The 25,447-nt window shown below is 53.5% G+C and overlaps 2 protein-coding genes across 9 annotated transcripts in view; one reads left to right on the top strand and one right to left on the bottom strand.

The window, feature by feature from the left end:
- The first annotated feature begins 9,608 nt into the window (after window positions 1-9,608).
- Window positions 9,609-20,669, top strand: GPX3 (glutathione peroxidase 3). Of its 3 annotated transcripts, XM_039483341.1 has the most exons (7): window positions 9,609-9,899; window positions 10,276-10,472; window positions 16,452-16,605; window positions 17,295-17,412; window positions 18,485-18,584; window positions 18,696-18,826; window positions 20,014-20,664. In XM_039483341.1, the coding sequence occupies exons 2-7, from the start codon at window positions 10,386-10,388 to the stop codon at window positions 20,153-20,155; spliced, it is 732 nt and encodes a 243-aa protein (XP_039339275.1). In that variant the 5' UTR covers window positions 9,609-9,899; window positions 10,276-10,385; the 3' UTR covers window positions 20,156-20,664. The 3 variants fall into 3 exon arrangements, with proteins under 3 accessions (XP_039339275.1, XP_039339277.1, XP_039339276.1); XM_039483343.1 differs by lacking the exon at window positions 10,276-10,472 and having other exon boundaries at window positions 9,609-9,775; window positions 20,014-20,669; XM_039483342.1 differs by lacking the exon at window positions 20,014-20,664 and having other exon boundaries at window positions 18,696-19,969.
- Window positions 20,670-21,352: 683 nt separating this feature from the next.
- Window positions 21,353-25,447, bottom strand: part of TNIP1 (TNFAIP3 interacting protein 1) — a 46,351-nt gene continuing 42,256 nt past the window's right edge. For 4 of the 6 annotated variants that reach the window (XM_039483335.1, XM_039483334.1, XM_039483339.1 and 1 more), the window contains one exon: window positions 21,353-24,959. In XM_039483335.1, coding sequence (XP_039339269.1) covers window positions 24,916-24,959 — 44 coding nt within the window. In that variant the 3' untranslated portion in view covers window positions 21,353-24,915. The remainder of the gene's footprint in view (window positions 24,960-25,447) is intronic. The other 2 variants (XM_039483336.1, XM_039483340.1) reach the window with 1 other exon arrangement.

Raw genomic sequence — 25,447 nt, 5'->3', positions numbered from 1 at the left:
AGCTGGGGCTTTCAGAAAACAACCCAATATTGCGACTCTCGTGATAAAAATTGTGAGCATTGGCGACAGTAGGGCACTGTTATTCCAGACAGACGCTGAGCTGGTTGAGGGAGTTTCTCCAGGCCCTAGCCGCAGCCAGAAATGAAGGGAGACCACAGAGCAGCTCTGTCTGGAGGAGCAGGGGAAATGGAATGACCGCAAGCCCGTTTACCTCCCACAAGCCACCCCCAAGCCAAGCATCTGTAATAACAAACCTGGGGCTAGGCACTGGAATGGAGCCTGTTGACTTCTGATCAAAGGACAAATAAGGGCGAAGGTTACATTTGTCTAACCCACAGAACCCTCCTTTGGCATGTAAATAAATTGTTCTGGTTGCAGTGTAGCGCTCCTCATGGCCCCTGCACTAGAGAAATGGGTAGCGCGCTTTGGAAATATGCAGGCTTCTCCCTTTCCTTTCAGTTACTTTGTTGCTGGCGAAAAGGGCTTGAATGAAAAGCCTGGAGATTAAAGGCCCCAGTTTCTCCAGCTAGTGGCAGACTTTCCCCACACCAACCCCTCCCCTGGATTCTGCTATGGAGGTCTCACCTCCGCAAGGAAGAGGGGAGGTCAGGTCTCCTTGCCCATCCTTGTTCTCTTTGCTGAAGATGCCCATTGGTACCAACTGTGATGGCTGCTCTGCTTCTCCCGAGCCAGAGAGCAGCTCTGAACTGCCAGCCTGCATGACTCTTGATGGAGTATCAGGGAAACATCAAATAAAGGTAGAACAAAATGAAAGACTCCAGGAGAGAGCACCCAGGGTGTGTCTTCTTCTCTCTAACCTGCTGCCCCAGATCTGCCTCCCCAGAGGGCAGCTGCCTTCAGCAGACAGCGGGCGCCTCAAAATGCAAAGTGCGGTGCAGAGGAAGTGAAATCATAGTGCCTACCTAGCTACATCCAACACAGAGGTCATTTTTCCTGCTGCAGACACTTCTCCAGTTAGGAAGTGGGCTGAAAGAATCCATGCCACAGACTGCACCGAACGGCCATCTAGGGACAGGAGACCCTCGGAAGGTTTGCAGGCTCTGTTCGGCTGAGCACAAGTAGTGGGGATGATTTTCCTTTCCAGGGCCATTCTCGTGAACCAAGTTTCACACGCAGCAGCGTTTGCCAGTCGTGAAGTGGGGGTGCTGCAAATATAAGAAGTAAAGTTTTAAGCGTGACCCGTGTATTCGGATGGGGGCAGGTTTGCTCGGTACTACAAACTCCTTGACAGTTCCATGGGGGTTTGGGAGGCCTCCAAGCAGAGACCTGAATCAATTACTAGGTGACCAATCAGAAAGCTCAAATAGTGATTTCTGAAAGCCGTAGCCCTGGTGACTGGACTATATTCACAGAGGCACATCAGATGCCCTCGTAGCTGTTCAGGAATATTTCACAAAGAGGAAAGGAGGCCAAATTCCTCAGGCAAATTGTTTGCTGGGAATCATTTGCTCCGCTCCACAAAGCATAGGTGCATTTGGTACTTTGGGAGGGTCTAAAAAGAATAAATTTGAATGTTAATTGTTTCAGACTTAGATTGGGAGCTCTTTGATGCAGGGACGGTCTTTGTGTTCTGCGTTTGTGCAGCGTGAGCACCCTGGAATCCAGGTCTCTGACTGGGGTGCCGAGGTGCTAGCCGCAGTGCAGGTTCCTCCTTTTGCACTCGGCCCCTGGCCTCCACGCACGCAGCACAGGGCTCTCGAGGGAGTTTTAATGGAGGTCCATTCCAGGGCTTTCCAGTAATGCCCTATGACACCTTGCAAAATCTCTGCAGGCTCCACTCCAGGCGCCAGGGTCAGGGTCAAACACAACACAGCCCCTGTCTCCTTTCATCTCCGCTGGCCCAGGGCTGCTGTAAACAATCCCAGGCTGCACTTCAGGAAGGGGCGAGGCCGGTCTTTGATCCCCTGCTTTCCTGGGTCTGACAAACAAACCAAGCCGGTGACAATGGGCTGCTCTTTTTAAAGCCTTGCTGACGGTAGCGGGTGCCACCAAGCCCTGGGCACATTCTGCCCGAGGGGAGCCCGTGAGAGAGACAAGCCCCCGGGGCTTGTAACAGTCCTGCCTGAGGCGCAGGGAGACGAAATGACTCGTCCAATCTTCCGCAGGGCGTCTGCAGCAGAGCTGGGAGTTGCAGGCAGGTTTCCCAAGGCCTAAGCTTGGCCCTACGCAGCTTTCGGCTCTACTCACTTTGCCATTTCTACACAGACTGGGCAGATCCTGTCGCCCAAGGCACTCGCTGCTCTTCCAGCTCACCCAGACCCTCTGCATCCATTCCCAGCCCTCGCGCCCCAGGACCAGGCCACTGGGCGGGTTTCCTGCATGAATACCTGGTTGCTCCTGTGCTGGTCTCCCTCCCTCGCCAGCTGCTTTTGCACTGGCTGCATCACCAGCTCCCTGCTCAGGTGACAAGGATTAGCTACCACCCCCTCCCCATAGCTCTGGTTGAGGGCTTCTCTGCTGGCCAGCAGAGGCATTTTGTGCTCCTTTGTTCCTCTTTCCAAGCACAAGCTATAAACTAAAATCCTGATCATCCCCTGGGGAGTAAAAACACACGCCTGGGAAAATGCAATGGAAGTGGGGTGCCCCATATACCTGCTGTGGGGCTGCACCTGGCCAGCTCTGTGGGGGGCAAAGTGGGAGGGGGGAACTATGCTGGGGCAAAGACAGAGGTACACCGGTAACCAGACTCATACTGATTTCTTCTACGGTGTATTTCTCACCCACGCCTGCAGACGTCACAAAGAATAAGCAACCAGCGAACAAGCCAGCTCTGCTGTATCTCAGCTGCCATAGGGGTCTGGCATGGGGTCACCACCCACAGAGGAGGAGAGCGAAGGGGGGAACCAGAAGTGAAAGACACCTCCATGCGTGGAAAGCACGGCCAGCGATTAGTGCTTGACAACTGCACGTGACAGAACAAGCTCTCCCCATTGCCCCAGCTGGAATGCTGGAGGAATCTGTCTAGAGATTGAATAGCTCGGGAGGATGCATAAGTGATTGCCCAGGGCCAGCTTATCTTGTGCCAGTAGCTCACGCCGCGTATTGTGACACGGGGCGGACGAGCCGCAATCTTCCACACTGTTCATCCCAGCCCAGCGGAGACAGCAAACATACAACCACTGTGAGGGCAACTGGCCTGGACATAACGCTGCAGTCTGCAGGGCTGCAGCAAGCCAGGCCTCCTGCTTAATCGGTCGCTTCCCTGGAGCTCTTAGGGCCTCGGCAGCCTGACACTGATCACTGTGTTTGATTTCAGAATGCCGCCCGCCCATCGTGACACCCTGAACACCCCCCTGTGCAGATCCACAGGTGGAGCCTGGGGCCGCTTTCTGTTGTAGCTGCGTGTGGTGGGGTTTGTGGTGGAGGAGCATACAGCACTGGTCTCGTTTCTTCTCCCCACCCCCACCCCTTTAATAATTGGCATGCCCCCTGTTTGGCTCGTGCACATCAGTGGGGCTGCACTACCTGCCCCACACTATGCACGGAGCTAACACAGTTCTCTTGCACTTCTCCTTCCCTTCCATCCATTGCAATCCCCATCTCCATGCTGACGTCAGCTGGGAACGTCAAATCATCTCCAGTTGGGTGCATTCGGGGCAGGAGGCACAGCTGGATGGGGAGGTGGTGTGTTCTGTCCCTGCACCGGCCCTCTCCTTATGAACCTTCCCAGCAAACAGAGAGGAGCTGCCGTGGGAGCCTGCCAGAGCAGCTATCACACTCCTGGTGCTAAATACAGAACTCCTGGAGCCATGCGAGATTGCCAGGGTGTCAGGAGACAGCCCTGACGTTGTTAGTCACATGTGGAGCTGTGCAGTGGAAGGGGGTGTGGTACAGTTCTTTTCCAGCTCCCCACCTCCCAGGAAGTGGAGTCAATTTCCAGTGGGAGCTGGGAGAGCGTTAGCATCTCTCTTGCAATGGCTCAACCATCACCAATAGATTTAAAACTTGCAGCCCTGCTCTGGTCTCTGACCAGGTTCCAACTTCTGAGGGAGCTCGGAGTGAGGGTCCCTTTGCTTACACATCGGATCCAGAGTCTGGCCCGTCTTTGCAGTCTGGCTGGGTTTTCTGTGATCAGAACCGCAACCCTCAGGTGTCTGCAGGCTCAGAGGGATAGTGAGGGACAAGGAACCTATCCCCTCTAGCTCCCTGGCCTGCAGCCCAGTTCTGCTCTGGAGAAGAGGAGCCCAATGGGTGGATGAAGAACACAAGCCCCCAGGGGCTGCTGCTGTGCTGGAGGTTACTCAGAAGGGGGCCCTCCGTTCATATCACTAGTGCCATGGGAAAGCTGTTGATTTATGAGCCCTGGCTTGCTGGGTGCCCGCTGATCTCAGGGGTACAGTCATGCCAGTTGCCATCGCTGCGGTTGTCTATTTGCAGTCCCCTTGCGGTGTCCTGGGCTGAGATGAATTGTTTGCCCAGCGTAACAATACGCTGCATGAGCTAGCAGCACAATACATGCGCTGACGTTGGGCAGGCTCTTGTGCATTTTCTCAAGCTATTCAGTTCCTCCTCTAGTCAGTGTTGTTGGCTACACAGGTATTATGCCCCTGAGACCCGCTGGCCACTGATCTTACACTTTCGCCTACATGTCCTTGGGTCTCTTATTCCCTGGCCAGAAGCCATGCAAAGCAACAGGGTTGAGTTTGCAGGTTGGGGGTCCTCCCAGGAACTGTCCCTGGTGGAGAAGGGAGAAAGGAGGAAGCAGAATGATGCGCATGGCCTTGAATCAAGGGTGGAGTGAGTGATCCACCTTCTGCATAAGCCGCCCTGCACTGACTGATGCATTCTGTAGCCTTTTGGTTTTTACATCCCCATCAGGGCAGACACACACGAGAGGGGGAGAGTTGATACCTGGCACCACTCGGCAGATGAACGTCTCCTTTGGAAGATCACGCATTCTGGGATAACAGGTTTGCCTTTGTCCTTATGACTCTCCCCCAGAGCTGAAGAGACAGATTCAGCAAAACCTGCCATACCACTCAGTAGCCATATGATACGCTACTTATGCCAGAGCCTGGGGACAGCCTGTGATCCCCAGCGCGCCTGTATGTAAGGAGGGGATTTTGTGGTATGCTAATAGCGGTGTAGTGCGCTTCCTTCTCCTATGAGCCATACGCAGGGGTCACTGGATAATGCACGTCAGTCGTGCAAGGCATACACACCGTTGAAAGGAACCGCCTGCTGGGCCCTGGAAAGGAGATTGGCTGTCCAGTAGCCTCACCGGGCCTGGTCAGTGCTGTTTGATGGCTCTCTGGCCTCTCCGGAATAGATCGATGGGCTTGGTCCTGGTTCCGCTGAGCAGGTGGCCACATCACACCCACAGAACGACAAACCACTGACACCCTCCGAAGAGAGGCCAAGAACTGAACGGGGTGGCAGGGCGGCTGACCTGGCTTCTCCTCTCGCAGGGTGACGCTCAGTGGTAGGGGTGGGGGGCAGCGCAGGGGGAAGCTCGCAATGCTGTGGCCTGTGCTGAATCCCTACTGTGGATAAAGGGGTTGGTTTTTTCCCAGTGCTCCCATCTTTCATCAGCACCGACCTCACTCGGAGAAGAGGAAGCCCACACTAGATTGGCCTTTCCTCAGGCTTGGAAGACTCCTTGAGAATTACAGGAAGATATAGTTGATTATCAAAGCTTTGTAGACGGGAAGGTACATGCTGTTATTGGAGTGGATGGCTTTTCCTGTTGGCATGGATGAGAGATTAGTTGATCTCACTAGCCCTATCATCTCTGCGGGCTGCGCTCCAGGTGCCAGGGTCGTGGTCAAACACAACACAACCCCTGTCTCTTTTTATCTCTGCTGCCCCAGGGCTCTTGTAAACAATCCCAGGCTGCACTTCAGGAAGGGGCGAGGCCCGTCTTTGATCCCCTGCTTTCCTGGGTCTGACAAACAAACCAAGCAGCCAACAGTGGGCTGCTGTTTTTAAAGCCTCGTTGACATAAGCAGGTGCCACCAAGCCCTGGGCACATTCTGCCCCTGAGGGGAGCCCGTGGCAGAGACAAGCCCCTGGGGGTTGTAACAGTCCTGCCTGAGGCACAGGGAGAAATGACTCGTCCAATGTTCCACAGGGCGTCTGCAGCAGAGCTGGGAGTTGCAGGCAGGTTTCCCAAGTCCTCGGCTAGCTATGGAAGGTACATGCTGTTGCTGGGGTGGGTGGCTTTTCCTGTTGGCCAGGATGAGAGATTAGTTGATCAAGGCCAGAGAGCCCGTCTCTGGGCCGCCCCATCAGAGCGAGAGCCAGCGGAGTCTCACGATGGGAATTTAGCCCTCTGCACCCACGGCTGGGAACATGCACCCTACAGGGACTGGCCCTGGGAGCTCCTGTTCTACGCGGGATGCAGTGGGAGCAGGGGTGGGTCTAGCTCAGAGGATTGCACAGCCCCGGACTGGTTCTGATGGAGGACAGAGTGGATCGTGAGCAGCCTGTTGGCAGGACTCGAGGGGAACGTTAGTCCTAGCAGAGCCAATGGCAGCCAGCTCCCCTGCTGTGTCTGGCTTCCCTCAAAAGCATCCACACTGCAAACGTTTTCTGCTGAGAGCCTGACACCCCGCCCTTATCACAGGGGCAGGGTAGCACTAGCCAATGTTAGCACTAGGCCTTCTGCTCTCCTTGGCAATTGCGCACTCCTACCAGCCCCTTTAATCATTCTCGGAACCCTCTCCAACGTATCGACATCCTTCTTGAGCGGTGGACACAGGAACTGGACACAGGATTCCATTAGCGCACACCCCAGTGCCAAAGACAGAGGGGATTGAACCTCCTTCTCCTACTCAACATTCCCCTATATAAACACCCAGGGATCACATTAGGTCCTTTAGCCACAGTGTCCCACTGGGAGCTCATATCAGCTGATTATGCACCATGACCCCAAAGTCTTTTTCAGAATCCCCGTTTCCCAAGATAGAGTCCCCATCCTTTACTTATGGCCTACGTATGTTCTTCCTAAATGTACGCCTTCACATTGAGCCAGATCGAAATGGAGAGTGTTTGCTTGTGCCGAGCTTATCAAGCAATCCAGATTGCTCTCCACCAGTAATTCCCCCAACCTTTGTGTCAGCGGCCAACTTTACCAGTGATGATTTTATGTTTTCTTCCAGCAGGTCACTGATAAAAGTGTTAAATGGCATTGAGCCAAGAATTGGTCCCTGCAAGACCCTACTAGAAACATACTCGCTCGATGATGATTCCCCATTTACAGTTAATTGTTGAGACCGATCAGTTAGCCAGTTTTGAATCCATTGAATGTGTGCTGTGTTTATTTTGTATTGTTCAAGGTTCTTAATCAACATGTTGAGCAGACGTCTAAGCATATGACAGGTTTCAGAGTAGCAGCCGTGTTAGTCCGTATCAGCAAAAAGAACAAGAGTACTTGTGGCACCTTAGAGACTAATAAATTTATTTCAGCATAAGCTTTATGCTCAAATAAATTTGTTAGTCTCTAAGGTGCCACAAGGACTCCTGTTTTTTAAGCATATGACATCAGCATTTCCACCTTTATCAGCCAAACTTGTCATCTCATCAAAAATGTTACCAAATTAGGTGGACAGGATCTATTTCCCATAAATCCATGTTGATTGGCATTAATTACGTTACCCTCCTTCAATTCTTTATTAATCACGTCCCGTATCAGCTGTTCCGTTCTTTTACCTGGGATCAATGTCAGGCTGACCTGCCTATAATTATGCAGGTGGCTCTGTTTACCCTTTCTAAATGTTGGCAGGATTGGTTTGTAGAATGAGCATCTAGGGGCACCTGGGGTGCTCCTTCTTATCTCCAGCTATGTAATCCTCCAAAGCGTAGGGCACTTTGGCTGAAATCAGAGACACTGACACACTGCTTTCTCCAGCCAGAATCCCTCCAGTCCCAGCTTGCATAACCCTCCTCTCCCGCAGCACACCGGCCCGAGATCTTCACCCGCAGAAGTGAACAAGGCTATTTTGTTTTCTGATAAAGACACTAAAGCTTAACCAGCTTAGCATGTCCCAAAGGGCAGCAAACTCTCAGGCACGTTAACAAGTGCTCCCGTCTCTTCCTGGGACTGTCCGTGTCAGCTGAACATAGATGGTGCCTGCGGGGCTTTGATAAGTCCCTGGGAGGGACATCAGCTGGAGCCCAACATTCAGGGTGGCATTTTCAGAAATGCTCATCGTACAGCGCCTAGCACAGTGGGATCCTGGCCCATGACCAGGGCTCTTAGGTGCTATTGAAATATGTAAGTGAGGCCAAAGCTGAGGGCTTAGGAAAATCCCAACTCTTTATTGCCCCTTTCTGATCAATCCAGACCCCCTCTCTGGCAGCTTCTGCCCACCTCCCTGAACTACACGGATCCCAGTAGGGAATATTCCTCCGTAGCCCAGACAGCTACAGCCGGCCTAGCAAAGGGAACCACCCCGGAGCTATTCAGTTTTTCATGAGTTCAGGGATTCATATTTATGTCCTGCAGTTCTGAGCTGCTCTCCAGTATTTGCTGTCCGCTGCCTCCCCCCATGCCACTGCCCAGTTCTACATGACCTGGCCAAGAACTCGCTTCGATTGCTCCCCTGAATGTCCCCTCAATCAGCTCACCGCTCTCCACCAATCCCCTGCAGGGACACTGGCAGGGACTTCGCTTCAGCACCAGTCAGACTGAACTTTGAGCCAACGCAAGGTAAATATTTTGTTTTCTCCAAACTGGGGGGCACTCGGGTCCTTGGCTGCCTGTGCCTGTCCAGGGAGCAGCTGAGGCTTGAGGGGACTTTCTTTGCGCTGTGCTTGGCCAGAGGTCATGACCTCATCTCTTGGTTGCAAACCTTGCTGCTTTTACCCTGGTGGCGCTGGGATCTGCACGGGGCCGCGGTTTAGAGCATCTCTTAACCCCAGTCTGCCCTTTCTCCTCACACACCTAAAATCTCCTCCAGGCCCTGCTCATCTCCTCCTGCAGCCTCCGCAGCCCCCCACTCGCCCCTCCCCCATCCAGGACAAAACAGCTGTAAGAGCATTTTGGTTGCCCGTCGCTCTGGCCAAGACACCTCCCTCCGCTGACTCCCCATTTTCCACCACATCAAACTCCTTGTCACTGTCCTCCCCGTCAGAGCCCCTCCTGGCTCTGCACCTCCCTGCTTAGCCGCTCTGACCCCTTCTCTGTTTTCCCAGCCGTGCCCTGAGGCATGGGTGGAGGAGGTGAAGGGTGTATTCTTGGGGGCCTGGCAGGTCCAGTTCAAGGTCTGCATGTGTTTGCCGAAGCTCCCTAGAGAGCGGCTCCTCATGCACTGAGGCTCCCAGGGCAAGCAGAGCAAGCCCAGCTTGAAGGACTTCCTGATCCCCACCCCAGCCTGCATTAGCCAGTTCACCAGTAACTCCTCCCTAGAAAGGAGTCTAACCCCAGCTGCCCCCATTAGAGCACCTGCTCCCGAGGCCCCACCCACAAGCCTCTGCTCTGCCGAGAGGCAGCCCTGATGGGTTCCAGCTGCTAATCAGGCTTTCTGGTCTCCCAGTGGCCAGCTGGCCCCTTTCCTGACCTCTGGTGGGGAGGGGGCTGGGAGCCCCACAGCAGAAGGAGTTCAGAGCTGAGTGGGCTCAGGAAGCGGCACAAGGGCTGGGGGCTGGAAGGCAAAGAGCCAGGGGGAGAACAAGGGGGTTGCTTGTCCGAGTCACTGCAGTGGCTGGAAGCGTAGTGGAGACATTGGGACTGAGCTACATGTCAGCATCGGGGGTCTGACTCGAGTGACCTGGTGACCTGATGACAGAGACACAGAGGAGCAGTGGAACCAGGGTGAGACTCATGGGCTGGGCCACGATAACAGCCGTGAATTTCTCCATTGTTTTGATCCTGATCTCCAGGAGCTCAGGCCCTGCTGTGCTGCAGCCAGGCCCGTAGTGTGTTACGTAACAGTCAGGTACGTGGTTAATCTCCTTTCCCCTCCACCCCTTGCTCTTTGGTTTCATCCCCCTCTGCTTTGGAGAGTAGCAGAATCTGCACTCAGATCCCAGCCAGAATTTCACACTGGGGCCCGAGCTTTTTTTATAAGCCGAACCAAAGCCCTGCAACCCGACTCTCCAGCCACGAGGGTGTTGGGACGCCTGATCTGAGTCCAGATTCTCCATTAGCTGAAGCAATCAATCCCCTTTCTCCCTCCCCCAAACACCTCTGGAGCTCACCAGGGCCCACACGGTTAATAGCTCCGGTAGCAGCCCTGCCATCCCTGCCTCCCTGTGATTGGTTAGGAGGACTCAGGCTCAGCCTCTTATTTCTCCCTGCTGCTGTGCTCCAAGGTGGCACAGTGTGGGGAAGAGGACAGTGACGGAGAAGCCCAGCCGGACACGGGCCCCCAGCTGCTGTGCTCCGTGGGGCAAGAAGAGGGGGTTGGCACCCCACAGCTGCCATGGGGGGCAGACTCAGGGGCTCTTGGATTTTCCCCTTGTTCTTGGCTGGGTTAATTCAGCCTAACCAGGGACAGGAGAGACAGAAGGTAAGGGGAAATCCCACCGGAGAGCGGTGTGCATGCTGGGTCGGTGCTTTGACACGATGCTGTTGGGTCCCAGGGAGCATGCTGGGGTCGGGAGGGCATCCTTCATCCCTGTCTGGGGGTCTCGCCCCTACACTCATCAGGAGAGATGGACACAAATTGGATCGGGGTTTCAACGCCCCAAAGTTCAGGTGCATTGGGATCTGGGCGGGGTGCAGAGGGCTTGGGGTGAACAGCTCCCCACAGAAAGGAGCAGAGTTCCCATTTCTAATGGGGGTTTGGTCTGGGCCAATTCCTGTTCGCAGCAGGCAAACAAGGGGAATGTACTGATTTGCTGGCGGGAGAAAGGGGTAATTTCTCATTCCCTCTCTCAGCTGATTCCCTCTTTCCCTTCTGCCTAACTGGGTTTCACCCATTTAAATACACGGTGTTAGTGCAGGGGACACAGACGCTGCCTTTTCTTCTCCCTGCTCCCTCACTGCACCCCACCTACTGCTGTGGCAGCGCCCCCATTTCAGCTATCAGGGTGAAGCTTCCTTCTGGCGTGTGCAGAGTCCTGGGGCCCCAGGGAATGATTATTCCAGGGAGCCTGGCTGCCTGGGGCTCTTAGAGGAAGAGGGAAAACATCTAATCAGTGTCATTGTCTCTGTTGCTTAAGTGAGCAGGGATCTTTGCTTAGAAACCCGGTTCAAGTTACACTGGGAACAAGTTGGGTGGCTCTCCGCTTGAGCTCTGACAGGCCACGTCATGAAGCCAGCACACCGGTCAACGGGACTGGCAAGCTCTGTGCAGGCCAACGCCAGGACTGGACTAGCGGGGAGGTGGTAGGGCCGGAGTGGGGGGCATCAGAAGAGCTGTGGGAGGGGCCCAGGGAGGCAGGAGGGCCCAGTGATTAGGACGCAGGCCTGGGACTTGAGTGGCACTGGCAGAGCTCTGTGGGGAAGGCTGGCTGAGCTGTTGCCTCCCCCCACCCCCCGGATGCTTGTCTCTGGCAGGGCTATCCGCTCCCAAAACCGGGCTTACGTGAGACTTGAGTGCTGCATAATTCCTAGGCTGCTGCTCTGCATCACCCATCCATCGCCTGGGAAGTGACTGTGATGTCACAAGCCTGGAGTGGTGGCGTCTTGGACTGAATCAGAGGAGCTGGGTGGAAAGGGAGAAAGCTACAAACGTTTGGCTCCCAGTCTGTTAACCCTGTGCGTGGAGGCTGCCTTGCCCTCCTGCTGGCAGAGGATGGGAGGGAGCTGGCAGGGGGAGATAATTCTAGATGCCCCGGGCCCAGGGTGTCGGAAGGAAGGGTTGCAGAGTGATAAGTGCGAGAGACAGGTGCGCTGACACCCCAGTGCTGGACATGGCGGGAAATGCATGCCAGGCTGCATGAGGTAATTAGATACAATTATTGCAGCAGTGCTTAGTCTCCCCTATACCTTCTGTAAGGGCTTCTGCAAAGACCAAGGTAGCATGTCGAACCCCGGTCAGGAATCAGGGCCCTCACTGTGCTAGGGGCTGTACAGACATATAATGAAATGGTGGTCCTCCCACCGAAAAGAACTCACATTCTAAGATGATAGTGAGAGGCAACAGATGGATCTGACAGACGGGCTGCAACAGTGAAATGGTTGTGAGGAGCATAGCAAATAGCAGTCACATTACAGTTATATAAACCGTGTTCACCGACGTTAAGCTGGCACATATCAGCCTGAGTGCATCTTGCCTTCTGAGAACATGAGTGAAACAAAATTCCAACTGAGCAAACAACTTAAGAACTCAGGGAGTTCAGAGTTGGGGTTATATGTACAAACCCCACAAACTTTGGAAGGTTTTAGACCCATAACTATTTCTTCACTTCTTCTCTGATGTACAGGGGAAGTAAAAGCAGCTCTAAAAAATAATAAAATATATAACAAATGGAGGAAAGGGGAAGTGGATAGTAATGAATATAAATCAGAAGCTAGGAATTGTAGAAAATCGATAAGGGAAGCAAAGAGACACAAGGAGAAATTTATGGCCAGCAGAGTTGAGGACAAAGTAAGGAGTTTTTAAAGTATGTTAGGAACAAAAAGAATCCTGACAATGGTATTGGTCCATTACTAGATGGAAATGGTAGAACGATCAATAATTACTCAGAAAAGGCAAAAGTGTTCAATACATATTTCTGTTCTGTGTTTGGGGAAAAAAACAAATGATGTAGTCAGATTTTATGATAATACTCTTTCTATTCCACTAGTATCTCAGAAGGATGTTAAATAGCAGCTACTAGAGTTGGGCATTTTTAAGTCAGCACATCCGGATAACTTTCACCCAAGAGTTTTAAAAGGGCTGGCTGAAAAGCTTGTTGGACTGTTAAAGCTGATTTTTAATAAGACTTGGAACACTGGAAAAGTTCCAGAATACTGGAAGAAAGCCAATGTGCCAATATTTAAAACTGGTAAACGGGATTATCTGGGTAATTAGAGGCCTGTCAGTCTGACATAGATCCCAAACAAGATAACGGAGCAGCTGATAAGGGCTTCGATTAATAAGAATTAAAGGAGGGTAATGTAATTAATGCAACTCAGCATGGGTTTATGGTGAACAGACCCTATCAGACAAACTTGATGTTTTGATTACAGTTTTGTTTGATAAAGGTAATAGTGTTGACGCAATATATTTAGACTTCTGTAAGCCATCTGCCTTGGTACCACATGACATTTTGATTAAAAACACCAGAAAGATATAAAATTAACATGGCATACATGAAATGGATTAAAAGCTGGCTAACAGGTCTCAGTGTAACCATAAACAGAGAATCCTAATCAAACGGGTGTGTTTCTAGTGGTGTTCCATAGGGACCGGTTCTTGGCCCGCTGCTATTTAACATTTTTATCAAGGTCTGGAAGAAAACAACATAAAATCGTCACTGATAAAAGTTTGCAGATGACAGAAAAAATTGGGTGAGTGGTAAATAATGAAGAGGACAGGTCACTGATTCAGAGTGATTTAGATGGCTTGGTGAACAGGGCACAAGCATTTTAATATGGCTAAATGTAAATGTATCCATCTAGGAACAAAGAATGTAAGCCACACGTACAGGATAGGGGACTCTATCCTGGGAAGCAGGGACTCTGAAAAAGATTTGGGGGTCTTGGTGGATAATCAGCTGAATATGAGCTTTGGGCAAAGGGGCTAACGCAATCCTCGGAGGCATAAAAAGGAGAATCTTGAATTGCAGAGAGGTGGTTTTACTCTGTATGTGGCATTGGTGCGACTGCTGCTGGAATCCTGTGTCCAGTTCCAGTGTCCACAATTCAAGAAGGATGGTGACATATTGGAGAGGGTTCAGAGAAGTGCCACGAGAATGACTGAAAGGTCAGAAAACCTGCCTTACGGCGAGAGACTCAAAGAGCTCGATCTATTTAGCTTAACAAAGAGAAAGTTAAGGGGTGACTTGATTACAGCCTAGAAGCATCTACAACTATTTAATAATGGGCTCTTCAGTCTAGCAGAGAAAGGTCTATCACTACCCAGCAGATGGAAGTTAAAGCTAGACCAATTCAGACTGGAAATAAGATGTACATTTTAAACAGTGAGAGTTTAGGGTCAGATTAGATGATCACAATGGTCCCTTCTGACCTTGGAATCTATGAAGCTGTGCTCTTTGTCGGCGTGGCCATTGGCATGGGTAGTTACCCAATGTTGCTGTGATTGTATACACTAGACACACATTTGCAACACCCAACTTATTGGAAAAACCTGGCGTATTGGAGCATCATCATTAGGTTTAAGAGTTAACACCACATTGAGGTGAAGGGCGTTCATGCCTCCTAGAGCTGCTGTTTCAGACTCAGGGAATCCATTCTGCACTGGTTACACTCAGGTCACTGTGGGAAGGTTTCCTTCACAGCCTGAAGGGCTAGGCACTTTGTGCTTACGCAAGAAGAATTGGAACCCAGCCTATAGGCCAGATCTGGCCCTGGGCTGTGTGCTTGGCATTTCGATCCTAGAGTCTGCAGGGGAAGGTTTCCCTTCCTGAGACCGTCTGGGGAGCTGGAGCGACAGGAGCAGGCAATCTCTCATGCCAGGGCCCTTCCCCTGCCAGGGGAGCAGCTAGACGCGCTTTTGTTTCTCGTCCTGATGAGAAAGGTCCCTTCCCCTCTCTGTGTCTCTCTAAATCTGTCCTGGTGAACAGGGAGCCTGGGCCACCTTGGGGCAGTTTGGCTCCCCACTCTCTGAGCCAGCGGCTCTGCCTGACACACACGGCTGAGTGGGATCCTGGTAACAGCCTGTTTCTAGGTGACAGCCATTGAGCCAGGAGCCAGGCAGTGAGGAGTAACAAGCCAGTGTAAATCCCTCTGACAGCAATCCTTCTACGGAGCAATCTCCCCTGGCTCGTCACGCGCACAGGATGGGGCAGCCAGTGCCACCTCCTTTCTAAGGCTGTTCCTCTCCCATCCCTGCAGAAGCAGCAGAGGGGCCAGCGTGAGCAGGTCAGCGCCTCTCCTTGCGCAGGAGCGAGCCGCAGTAGAAAGAGGCGCAGGGTTTCTTCTTCACTGTTGACACACAGTGGCTATTTTTGGTCCTTTCCCTCCCCACCTGTGGTTCTGTGGCTGCTGCTTGGGTGGAGTAAACATGCAAGCAGCTGCAGCCCTGGAAAGTCAGAGGCGCTGGGTGGGAGGCCAGTGCGTGTCAAACACCATTTCTGAGACTCCAGTGGGCTGAGCAGACCGTGCGAGAGCCCAGCATTGGCTGCCGGCTGCCATTTGGTCTGGGAAGAGTCTTTGCATGGGAAACCCTGACCAGGCGATCCAGGGAGCCCAGCCAAGGCTGCCAGAGACAAATCCTAGCAGGGGGCTGGAACAATGTGAATAGTGGGGGTGCTGAGAGCCATTGACCCAAATTGCATATGATGGAAACCACGTCAAGCCCGGGGATGCGGCAGCCCCCCTAATTCCAGCCCCTATGAATCCTCCCCCTTAGCAGAGCCAGCGTGGGAGAGGCACGCCCTAGGGCTTAACTCCCGAGAGCGCCCCCGCCTGACTGTTAATGCGTGCTCCTTTGTGCCTCGCTAAGCCAGGCCTGTTTGCAGGGAGCAGGGGTGCAATGAAAGAGGAGAGCAGCGTTCGAACAAGGGGAACCAGGGAAAAGATTTTCCTCTCGCCAGTAGAACGTATCGCCCTCTCTGCATGCGGCTAACCCAGCTTCCCCTGTGACAACCGCCATCTTGGCCGACACACCAGGGAGTGCCATGGGGCTGCCCCAACTCTGGGGAGGGGCGCAGGTGGGGCCCTGGAACACACACTTCCCAGGGGGTCACCTGAACGTTGCTCTCTCGGGGAATGCACCAAATGGCATGGAATGGCAAAGCCCTTCTCTGGGGCAGGGGATGGCGTCCCACTGGGCCCCTTCCCCTCCCTAAACTGGGTGTTGCCCCTCTGCAGATTCCTCGGAAAAGAGGGGTGGAGGCTGGCTGGAGGGGAGAGGCACTCAGGGAGCACGTGACCGATGAGAAGAAGGGGGGAAAGGAGGCTGAGGACAGGAGCAGGGCTGAGGAGAAGGGAAGCGGAGGCCAGCGAGGAGGTGGAGGAGATGAAGGGAAGGGTGGCAGTGAAGGCAGAATGGCAGGGGTTGAGGAGGTGGAGAAGGACCGGGAGGAAAGGAAGAGGAAGGATTGAAGTAGATCATCCCTGGATCCAAACCTCCCCGTGGTTGGTGGGAGGGGCTGGGTTCAGACTCAAAGCGGATCAGAACCTCACAGCTGTCTCCATCCCCTCCTGAGCCGAGCCAAACCCGGCCACGCCAGAGGATCCCAGCAGTGTGCCTTGGCACCCACCAGGCAGAGCGGGTGAAGGGGAAGCCAGGAGAGGAACTGGGGGCTCTGACTGGAGCGCCTCGGGAAACAGAGTAAAACCCAAAGCAGCTAGTTAATCGCTGGTCATCAGACCTTGTTGCTTGCCTCTCTCCAGCCCTGCCTCTTCTCACGTGCCCTGCCTGGCTGTTTTCCAGGTGGACTGTTACAACTCGGTGGAGGGAACAATCTACAGGTATGGGGCCCTCACCATAGACGGGCAGGAGTACATCCCCTTCGGGAAGTACAGAGGGAAGATGATTCTCTTTGTCAACGTGGCTACCTACTGAGGACTCACCATGCAGTACCTGGGTAAGATCCCCTGCCCGGAGGAAGGAGGGGGGGATTGTGCTGGAGTCTGGGATAGCCACCTCTGCGCACCTCAGGACACTGGGGGCGGGGGACCTTGGCGCAGGCCAAAGAGAAAAGGAAGGTTGTGAAGTGAAAGAGGACGTGGCAATGAGGGGGGTGGGGTGGGAATCCTCACTGAGCGAGTGGAAAGCTGCTGCTGATGCAGGGGTCAGATCAGGGGTGTTGGGGGGCAGACGGAGCGGAGGAGGGACAGCCAGGGCATGCCTGGGCTCCAGCGATTTCCCCTTTGCCACAACGTTATAACGGAGACAGGGAGAGATGACAGCACAAGCAGGGATTTAAGCACAGACGGGGCCCAAGTGCCAGGAGACCCATGCTGCTGCTAGGAAGACTGAGGGGAAACTGATGCGATGGCGTATAGCTCACTACTGCTGAAGGAGAATGCTAGGACTTCTGCCCCTGGGGTCTGATCCTGGCCTCAGAGTCCTGGGAGATGCACAGAACTGGAGCCCTCTCCCGCCTCCCCTGTGCTTCGGATTCCCAGCCAGGTGTGTCTCCATCACAAATGGGTGCCATCTCGAACACCAACCGGCTGCTTGGTGACACCGCGTGCGGCTCAGCCACCGGGTGAGCAGCTCCCATCTATTGCTGTGACTAACCCGCCTCTGGTGGGGTTTTCTTGTGCACAGAATTGAATGCACTACAGAAGGAGCTGGCGCCGCATGGACTCATCATCCTGGCCTTCCCCAGCAACCAATTTGGCAAACAAGAACCCGGCGAGAACTCCGAAATCCTCCCTGCGCTGAAGTGAGTAGAGGCTGAGTGACGCAGGGGCCTGAGATGCCTTGCGGGGGCGAAGTCAGGGTGGCTGCTCTGGGTTCTCTCCTCTAAATGCCCTGGCTGCCACCTGGGCTGGAAGAGGGTGGAAGCGGGCAGTGCCTCAAGTGGATATACTGGAGATCAGTAACAAGAATGGCACCGATTCCCTATTGCGTCTCTGAACCCACGCTAAGCCCCAGGGTAATAATTACAGCCAGCCGTTCCGCCTGGTATCTGACGGGTTCGGGAGTGTAGATCAGTGCTGAACCAAGCCCAGCGCAGTCAGTGTGTGGCAGGAATGCAAAAGGACAATTCCTGCTTGGCCCCAGCCACTAAGCAGGTGGGTCTGGGTCCCGGCCTTTAGAGGCGGTTGCTGCAATCTAACAACTGTGTGCTGACCCTGCAGGCTGCCTCCCCCAGGGCCCAGGCTCCTCCCTGCTGCTGGTGACGTAGGGGAAGCAAGGCTGAGGCCCCATTATGCCAGCAACTGCAGCAGCATCAGTGTAACAGTGCACGGGAGTGATTTAAAAATGTTTCCAGCCCCCACAGCCTGCCTGGGCGCGTAGACTAGTAATCATTTAGAAAACAGTTTACAAGCCTGGTTGCTCACCAGGTCCCTGCTGTGTCTAGAACATGGGTTAGCCCAGGCTTCCACCAGCCGGGCAGCATGTATGGGCAGGAGCAGTTTCATCACTGTCTCCATGCCAGGTGAAGATGGGCCTGCGGAACTCCTTGCCTGAGGAGGTTGTGAAGGCCAGGACTATCACAGGGTTTAAAAGGGAACTAGATACATTCATGGAGGTTAAGTCCATTAATGGCTATTAGCCAGGCTGGGTAAGGAATGGTGTCCCTAGCCTCTGTTTGTTTCAGAGGGTGGAGATGGATGGCAGGAGAGAGATCACTTGATCGTTACCTGTTAGGTTCACTCCTTCGGGGGCACCTGGCATTGGCCGCTGTCGGTAGACAGGATACTGGGCTGGATGGACCTTTGGTCTGACCCAGTATGGCCGTTCTTATGTTCCTTTGAACTGGAACCTGACTCTTCTCTCTCTGATTTCAGATACGTCCGGCCCGGGGGCGGTTTTGTCCCGAATTTCCAGCTTTTTCAAAAAGGGGATGTGAACGGGGAGGAGGAGCAGAAGTTCTACACCTTCCTGAAGGTGCGTGCCTCCAAGCGCCCTGTCCCGAGACCAAGCCTCCAGGTTTGGGGGGCAGGATAGCTTTCCCCAGCACACAGTCTCATTGATGCTCGACCTTCGCTCTTTTTGCAGAACTCCTGCCCTCCCGTGGTGGAAAGCTTCGGTGACCCCAAAAGGCTCTTCTGGGAGCCCCTGAAGATCCACGACATCAAGTGGAACTTCGAGAAGTTCTTGGTTGGCCCGACTGGGCGACCCGTGATGAGGTGGGGCCCCAGGACAAACTTGGCCGTGGTGAAGAATGACATCATAGATTACATGAAGCGGCAGGTTTTTGGTCAGAGGAGACAGTCCCTGGTCAGAGACGACTAATGTAGAGATGTCAGCGGTGGGATGGGGTGGGACTCAATGCTTTATCCACAGCTAAAAATCTCCATGCGATGCATCCGAAGAGCTGAATCCCTTGATACAAAATCCCTTCTGCTATGACACCAATACGGGTGGAATCTGCTAGGAAAGGCACCAGTCTCTACAGACTAGTTTGCATGCACGCTCGTGCTACTCTGTAGAGACCGGCCCTGACCCCCACTCGCTATAGACTGGTCCTGCAACATGTTTTGGGGAAACAGTTGCCTAAAATGACATTTGATTTACACCAGTCACCTACCTCTGCCATCCTTAACCGGCCCTTCTCCACAGCCACCCTCTCCGTTCTGGAGAGATTCACTATTAGCCAAGCTTCCCACTTCCTAGAGAAACACGGACAGGGGAAATCTCAGGGGAGGGGAAAGACCCTTTGCAAGTACAGAGACCAGCCCTCCCTCTCCGCTGCTCCCTCAGGAACAGACTCCTGCTGAAAGCCACTTATCACTATTTATTTAGCAGTCCAGCCCTTCTCCCTTAGAACTGATCTCGCTGTATATTTGCCTTTGCCATCCCCATAAGTTGGGCTCCTCCTGCTCTTGTCCCTGACCTGGCAGGAGAGCCCTTGGTGACAGATGGGCTTGGATAATGTGCCTGGTCCCATCCCTCCCCACAAAACCTTCCACACCTGGAAAGTGCCCCTTGGACTCTCTCCTCCTGCAGCCCTGAGCTCCCTAGAGGGCGAGTTCTCTCTAGCTGCTGTGGCTTAGTGTGTAAGCTTGGGCGTGCGTGAGAGCAGGGCATGGGCTCTGGCTGCTAGGGGAATGCATCACCATGAAGGTTAGGTCTGAAAGCCCCCAAAGGGTGGACCTGTCCCAAGCCTGCATGGGTGTAGAGCGGCCCTTCCAGTGCATTCAAGCTGCTCTGCAGTTTCCTGTGCAGGGATGCGTTCTCCTCTCTCTCCCAGGAACCCAGCTTCTCCTCCCACGCCTGCAGCCTGTGTAGAGCTGTAGAAATGCAAAATAAACACCTGTGCAACCATGCAAGGGCACGCTTGGTTTTTAAGGCATTTTGGGGGGTTTCCTTTCAGGCAAGGGCATAAGCCAGCGAGTCCATCTGGCACTTGGATCCTGCTGGGCCCCAGCTCTCGGCTCAGTCATCTCCTTCTCTCCTGGGCTCCAACACCAGCTGCTGTCATCCCAGGCATAGCCACTACCCAGATGAGCCCATAGACAAGGGCCCTTGAGATGCTGCAACTGCCAGGGGACCCAGGCGTCCTCACCCTACCTGTGACAGCGACAGGACCAGCTGGCTTGGGCTGAGAGCTCGGTGGTGCCAATGCCCTCAGCCTCCCAGGGAGTGAGGGCGTCTCTATCTCACAGCACCTGACCTCCCACCTGCCTCTTTCTGTTGATCACAAACCCTCCCGCCACAGTGTCAAAGGACTCCCCTTCCTCAGCCATGGGGCCGAACCCACCCATGCCCCGCAGATAGGGGCAGGCCCCATGCTGGCTCCAGAGACACCCCAGTCAGATGGCTCTGACCTCACATTTGGGCAGGGTTCAAGCACAACTCCCCTCTTCTCCTGGACTCAGGGGCACAGCAGCTCTTTCCCTGCCATATTTGCTTCTGTGGCCCCCCCATCACTGAGTACCTGAGTGCCTCAGTCTTCAATGGATTTACCCTCAGTACAGGTGCTCTTATCCCCATTTCACAGATGGGGCACACAGAGACTAAGTGACTTGCTCAAGGTCCCCCAGGAAGTCTGTGGCAGAGTCCCGGACTCACCCCAACCCCTGGCCCCTCTTTGTGGGCTGGTGCAGGGAGAGCTCCCTCCCTCTCCTGTTTCAATCTAAGCCACTCGCTGGACAGATGATCACAAGAAGCACCGAGGCTGCGGAAGCGCTTGGATGTCCCTAGGGGCAGCCCTAGGTGGAGTGGGGCTGTGTCCACCCTGGGACAGACACTGGCTGAGAGGACTGGGGTGACATTGTGTCTTGCTCATCCATCTCCACCTGTACAGCTAGGTGCAGGTTTGAGGGAAGTGTGCCAGGCCCGGAGCAGCATGGAAAGTTCTGCTCCCAAAAAAGGAAGCCCCCCCTCCGTCCTCTCCAGCCATTATCTACTCATGCAAAAGCACCCCCCATCCCCCTCAAATGCCCTACGCAGTGGGGAGATGGGCACCCCAAAATCAGCTCCCTGCAGTAGCAGATGATACGTGTGTAGGGGGTGAGGGAGTCGTTTCCGGCTGGGGACGCTTGGCAATTGCTAGTTAAGAAGCACTGTGATGAAGAGCAAAACTCTGCCAGTAATTCAGTTTAGGGCACCAGCCTAACACACTGTTTTCACTCGAAGACGGGAACCCTTTGCTAGGCATCGCCGCTGTTTGAGAACACAAGGCGACAAAGCAAGCCCAGAGTGGACAATGCTGGGGGTGGAAAAAATCTCCAGATCGTTTATTAAGGAGTATTGCAAAGGAACAGTTATTGTTACAATTCATCATAATTTTTCTGCACAGAAACCAACCAACCCGTGTCAGAGATTTGTACATGCATCTCTGGGGTAGACGTTTGCCCCCTGGGGGAATGGAGGGGGTTTGTTTTCCAGGATATTTGCTATACAGGGAGCATTTCAAAACCTAGGCTGAGTGGCTGGATTTGTATCAGTTTAAAACATGAGCATGTCTTAGACGTGTGAGCAAAATGGATGGTGAAACATCCCAAATCCATGGAAATGGTCTTCTCCGTGTGGGGAACCCATGGGGATTGGGGTAAGAAAAACTGGCCCCTTCATCCCTTTTCAGCTGCAATAACAACGCGGGTCGCTGTGCGTAGTAAACACAGAGCCATCGGCTAGAAAGGCAGCCCAGAGCCAGAGCTAGACATTTCATGGTAGGGCCCAGTGCCGAACCTAGTCAGACCCCTCTGGGGATGTCACTCTTCACACGAGTTTTCATCTGGAGCAGGGATGGCTTTTCGCATACAAGACTGACACGAATCCAGGCCTAGATACAGAGCTGTAAGGAATGGGATTTAACCCATGTGAACAGGGAACTGAAGGGACAGGCAGCAACCAGAGCAAAGGAACGAGAGGCTGGGTGGTTTAGGAGCCACGCTGAAAAAAAAAACTAGACACGGGGCAGTGGGTGCAGAACTGGGCAGTCGCAGGAAGCCAGCAGGCCCTGAGGGGACCCACCGAGCTGAGTGACTGATGTCAGGGGAGATCAAATCATGGAGCGTTTTACACACGCGTATGCTAGTTACAGGCTTCACTCGCTGTAAGCCGGGCGGGTGTCCCTTTTGCTATCGGGCCGTATTCACAGGAACAGTACAGCCAGCCTCCAGAGCTGGGGTTTTGTTATTCTCCCTCTGGTCTGGGGCAGGCAGGGCAGATTTTGAGCTGAAAGAGCAGGTCCATTAGTTCAGAGGCAGAAGCAGACTCAAGTCTCTATCTATGAACTAGCCCCTAGAAGAGGTCAAGGAACCACTTCTATTAGCCTGGGTTACAGTGGTAGCCTTGTCTTCACACCGCCATGGCCAAATCCGCTTGCTTTGCGCATGGGAACAGTGCCTGGGAAGCCCATGGGGCCACTCCTATGAACCAGACAAACAGAGGCCAGCTCACTACATACAGCGCTGTTAGATTGACAGTCTGAAACCCTCAGTCACATGCCAGCGATGCCAGATACAGGTTCTTGGGGACACAGGTGCCATGTGATCACGGACAACAGCCCAGTGAATGGCTGGTGAGCGAACGCACCCCATGGACTGCAACATGTGCAGTGCAGAGTCAGCGAACAGACAGAGCTATCAGCTGGCCTCCCGTACTGCAAGCTCCCCCAGGGTTTAAGTTCACACCCTCTGGCCGATGTAGCAGATTTAAATCGAGATCATGGGGAGGGTGTGTACACACAGACAGGCGTTATATTGAAATATCTACCAGTATGGATAGGCACATTTCTGCACAAACAATACAAAACCCAAACTACTTTGAAAAGGAGTCCAGCCTTCGGCCCAGCTTTAGGCTAATGAAGCGCAAGTGATTTAGAGAGCTGGGGGTGCTCCGTCATACTGCTCACTTCCTGAATTTACCCCCCTATGTCCTACGACTGTCCAGGGTTACGTCGACCCACAGCACCTCCCTCAGATGGGGTTAGTCCCTTTCCAGGGACTGTCAGCATCTGGAGGGGACCGGAGTCCACTCACATCCCAGAAAGGAAACCCTAGCAGATGGAGTAGGGGAGGAAAAGGTGAGGGACAATGAGTTGGGTGTTTTCTCTGCAGAGAAGATGGGGTGAAAAGCTCCTCTGCTCCCCTTCCCTTCCAGTTATCGTTCGACAGTATAGAGAACGGCAGAGATCTGCCCACTGTTCCCAGAACTAGCCCGCACAGCTAACAGGGAATTGGAGGAACCAGGGGAAGTGACACCCACAAGAAAGGAGGGGCAAGAGCCCCCTCCCAAGAACACATTACCATTTGTGTAATTAACATACAGCAGATTAATTACAGACAACAATACACTGCACACACAATACCCTCGCATAAGAACAGACACATTAGCCTCTTCAGGGAGACTGAGGAATCGGAACACGGCCATTCCTTTCCTGTCCTCAGACCTTGTTTCATTGTCATTTTTTTCTTTGGAAGACCCGTCACCCCATCAAAGCCACTGCCAGTACTGAACAGCAAGTACTCAGAGCTGCCTGTTCAGCATACCCCGGCACTTCGCAACAGCTACCCCGGGGAGTCTGCAGAGCAGGCCAAGCCCAGGGGCGCACCGCAGTGGGATAGAACAGGTCTGCCTGGGCCCACAAAGGAACTTGTGTCTATTGTTTGCTGCTTCCATCAGGTTTTCCTCCTCTCCCTCGGGTCCCCACTTCAGCAAGGTAAAGCACCCACTTGCCTTTGAGCAGGTGAGAGGTCCCACCGACGTCAAAGCACGCCTGATGTTAGACACGTGCTGAAAGTACCTTGCTGAATCGGGCCCTAAAATCTTAACTCGTTACCGAACGGCGGCTCGTTAGCTCTGCTTTGGGGAGATGGGAGAAGAGGGGTAGAGTTCACAGCCTGCTCCCTGGGAGCAATAAAGGCAGGGTTATTGCACACCATAGGCCAGCGGCTCCCTGATCACTCAGAGACTGGACTGTGAGGTCAATCTAGAAAAAGAATGAGGGATGCCACATCTTCTATGGACAGCAAGTGTGTATGTATATGTATGTACACAGGGCTGGGTAGTATCTACACGGGGCAAGCGCTACACGCCCGAGTTTCAATGGAGAGGCGAGAGACATTTACATTTGACTCCTGGACTCGGGACACTTTAAAAGCCATCCAAGCCAGAGCGCTCCCTTTAGTCCTAGAGAGTGTTCACAGATAAATGATGTGAACCAATGGATTCAGTTTAGCTTCAGCTTGGCTTCTTTTTAACTACGAAAAGAACCACACACAATTAAACCCTCTCCCCCACCCATCTATTCAGGGTATCAGACATCCGTTCAGCTGGCCTCTCTGCTCGTCATGGGATTGTATGGGGCGGCTCTCCCACCTAAACTATTTGATGGGAAAAAGTCTCTGGGGTCAGCCAGCAAATACACGTTAAAATACAAAACCAGGCTGCAGCAAAATCCTCCACGGAAGGCTCTGGTGAAACACAGGAAATGGGAGGCTCCCAGCAGGTGCTGCTGCAGAATGCAAGGCCGGGAATCAAATTAAAACCAAAGCAACATGGCTAGGAACAAGATCACCACACGTGGCCATTTGCACAACCCCCGTAGGCCGGGTTCCCAGTTGGGATTCCAAGGAAGCACCTATGCTACTTGCTCCTCAGCAGCTCCGCAGGGCACGGGGCATTCTCTCTTCAGCAGCTCCCAGCCCATCAAGGATCTGCTGTTATATACAGAGTGTGTGAACAGGATAACTAGCAGGAGGCAGGGTCTAGATACACTCAGGCACGCACACTCCCCGCCCCCTCTTCTTCTGACATTAGCCCACAGCTAAACCGGCCTTTGGCTTTTTGGTAACCCAAGCCCTGCAGGTTCTGAAAGACAGAAAGCACACCCACATTGCGTAAGTATCGCTCCGTTCTCCTGGGACACACGCTATTTAGAGCCATTTTTAAACAGATCACAGCAGCATCCCATGTTATTCCCACATGCTGGGCCAGGGGGGTTGTCAGGGGCCATCTCAGGCCTGTAGTTAACTTTACTCTCAGCTTCCATGCTCCTGGGGCTGAGCAGTGGCAGAGCTGAGGCCCAGTGAGGGCAAGGGAGTAGCGTGCAAGCTTCCCCATGCCGGGCTCTCCCAAAGCACCTTGGTCTGTTCCACTACAGCCCCCGGATCCTCATGCAGCAGGTCTGTGACATGGACAAACCAATGCCAAGCTGGTGACAGAAGGGATTTGACCATGCACGCCCACTGCCTCAATGCACTGCAGTATTGTGCCTTTCCGAGCTGCAACACGAACGGCAGCTGTCCAGGGTTCTCACGCAGCGCCACTCTCAGCAGAAGGAAAGAAAGCCCTGGCAT

The sequence above is a fragment of the Mauremys reevesii genome, linkage group 8, assembly GCF_016161935.1.
Source record: "Mauremys reevesii isolate NIE-2019 linkage group 8, ASM1616193v1, whole genome shotgun sequence".
Lineage (NCBI taxonomy): Eukaryota > Metazoa > Chordata > Testudines > Geoemydidae > Mauremys > Mauremys reevesii.
This window is presented reverse-complemented; position numbering and strand designations above follow the sequence as displayed.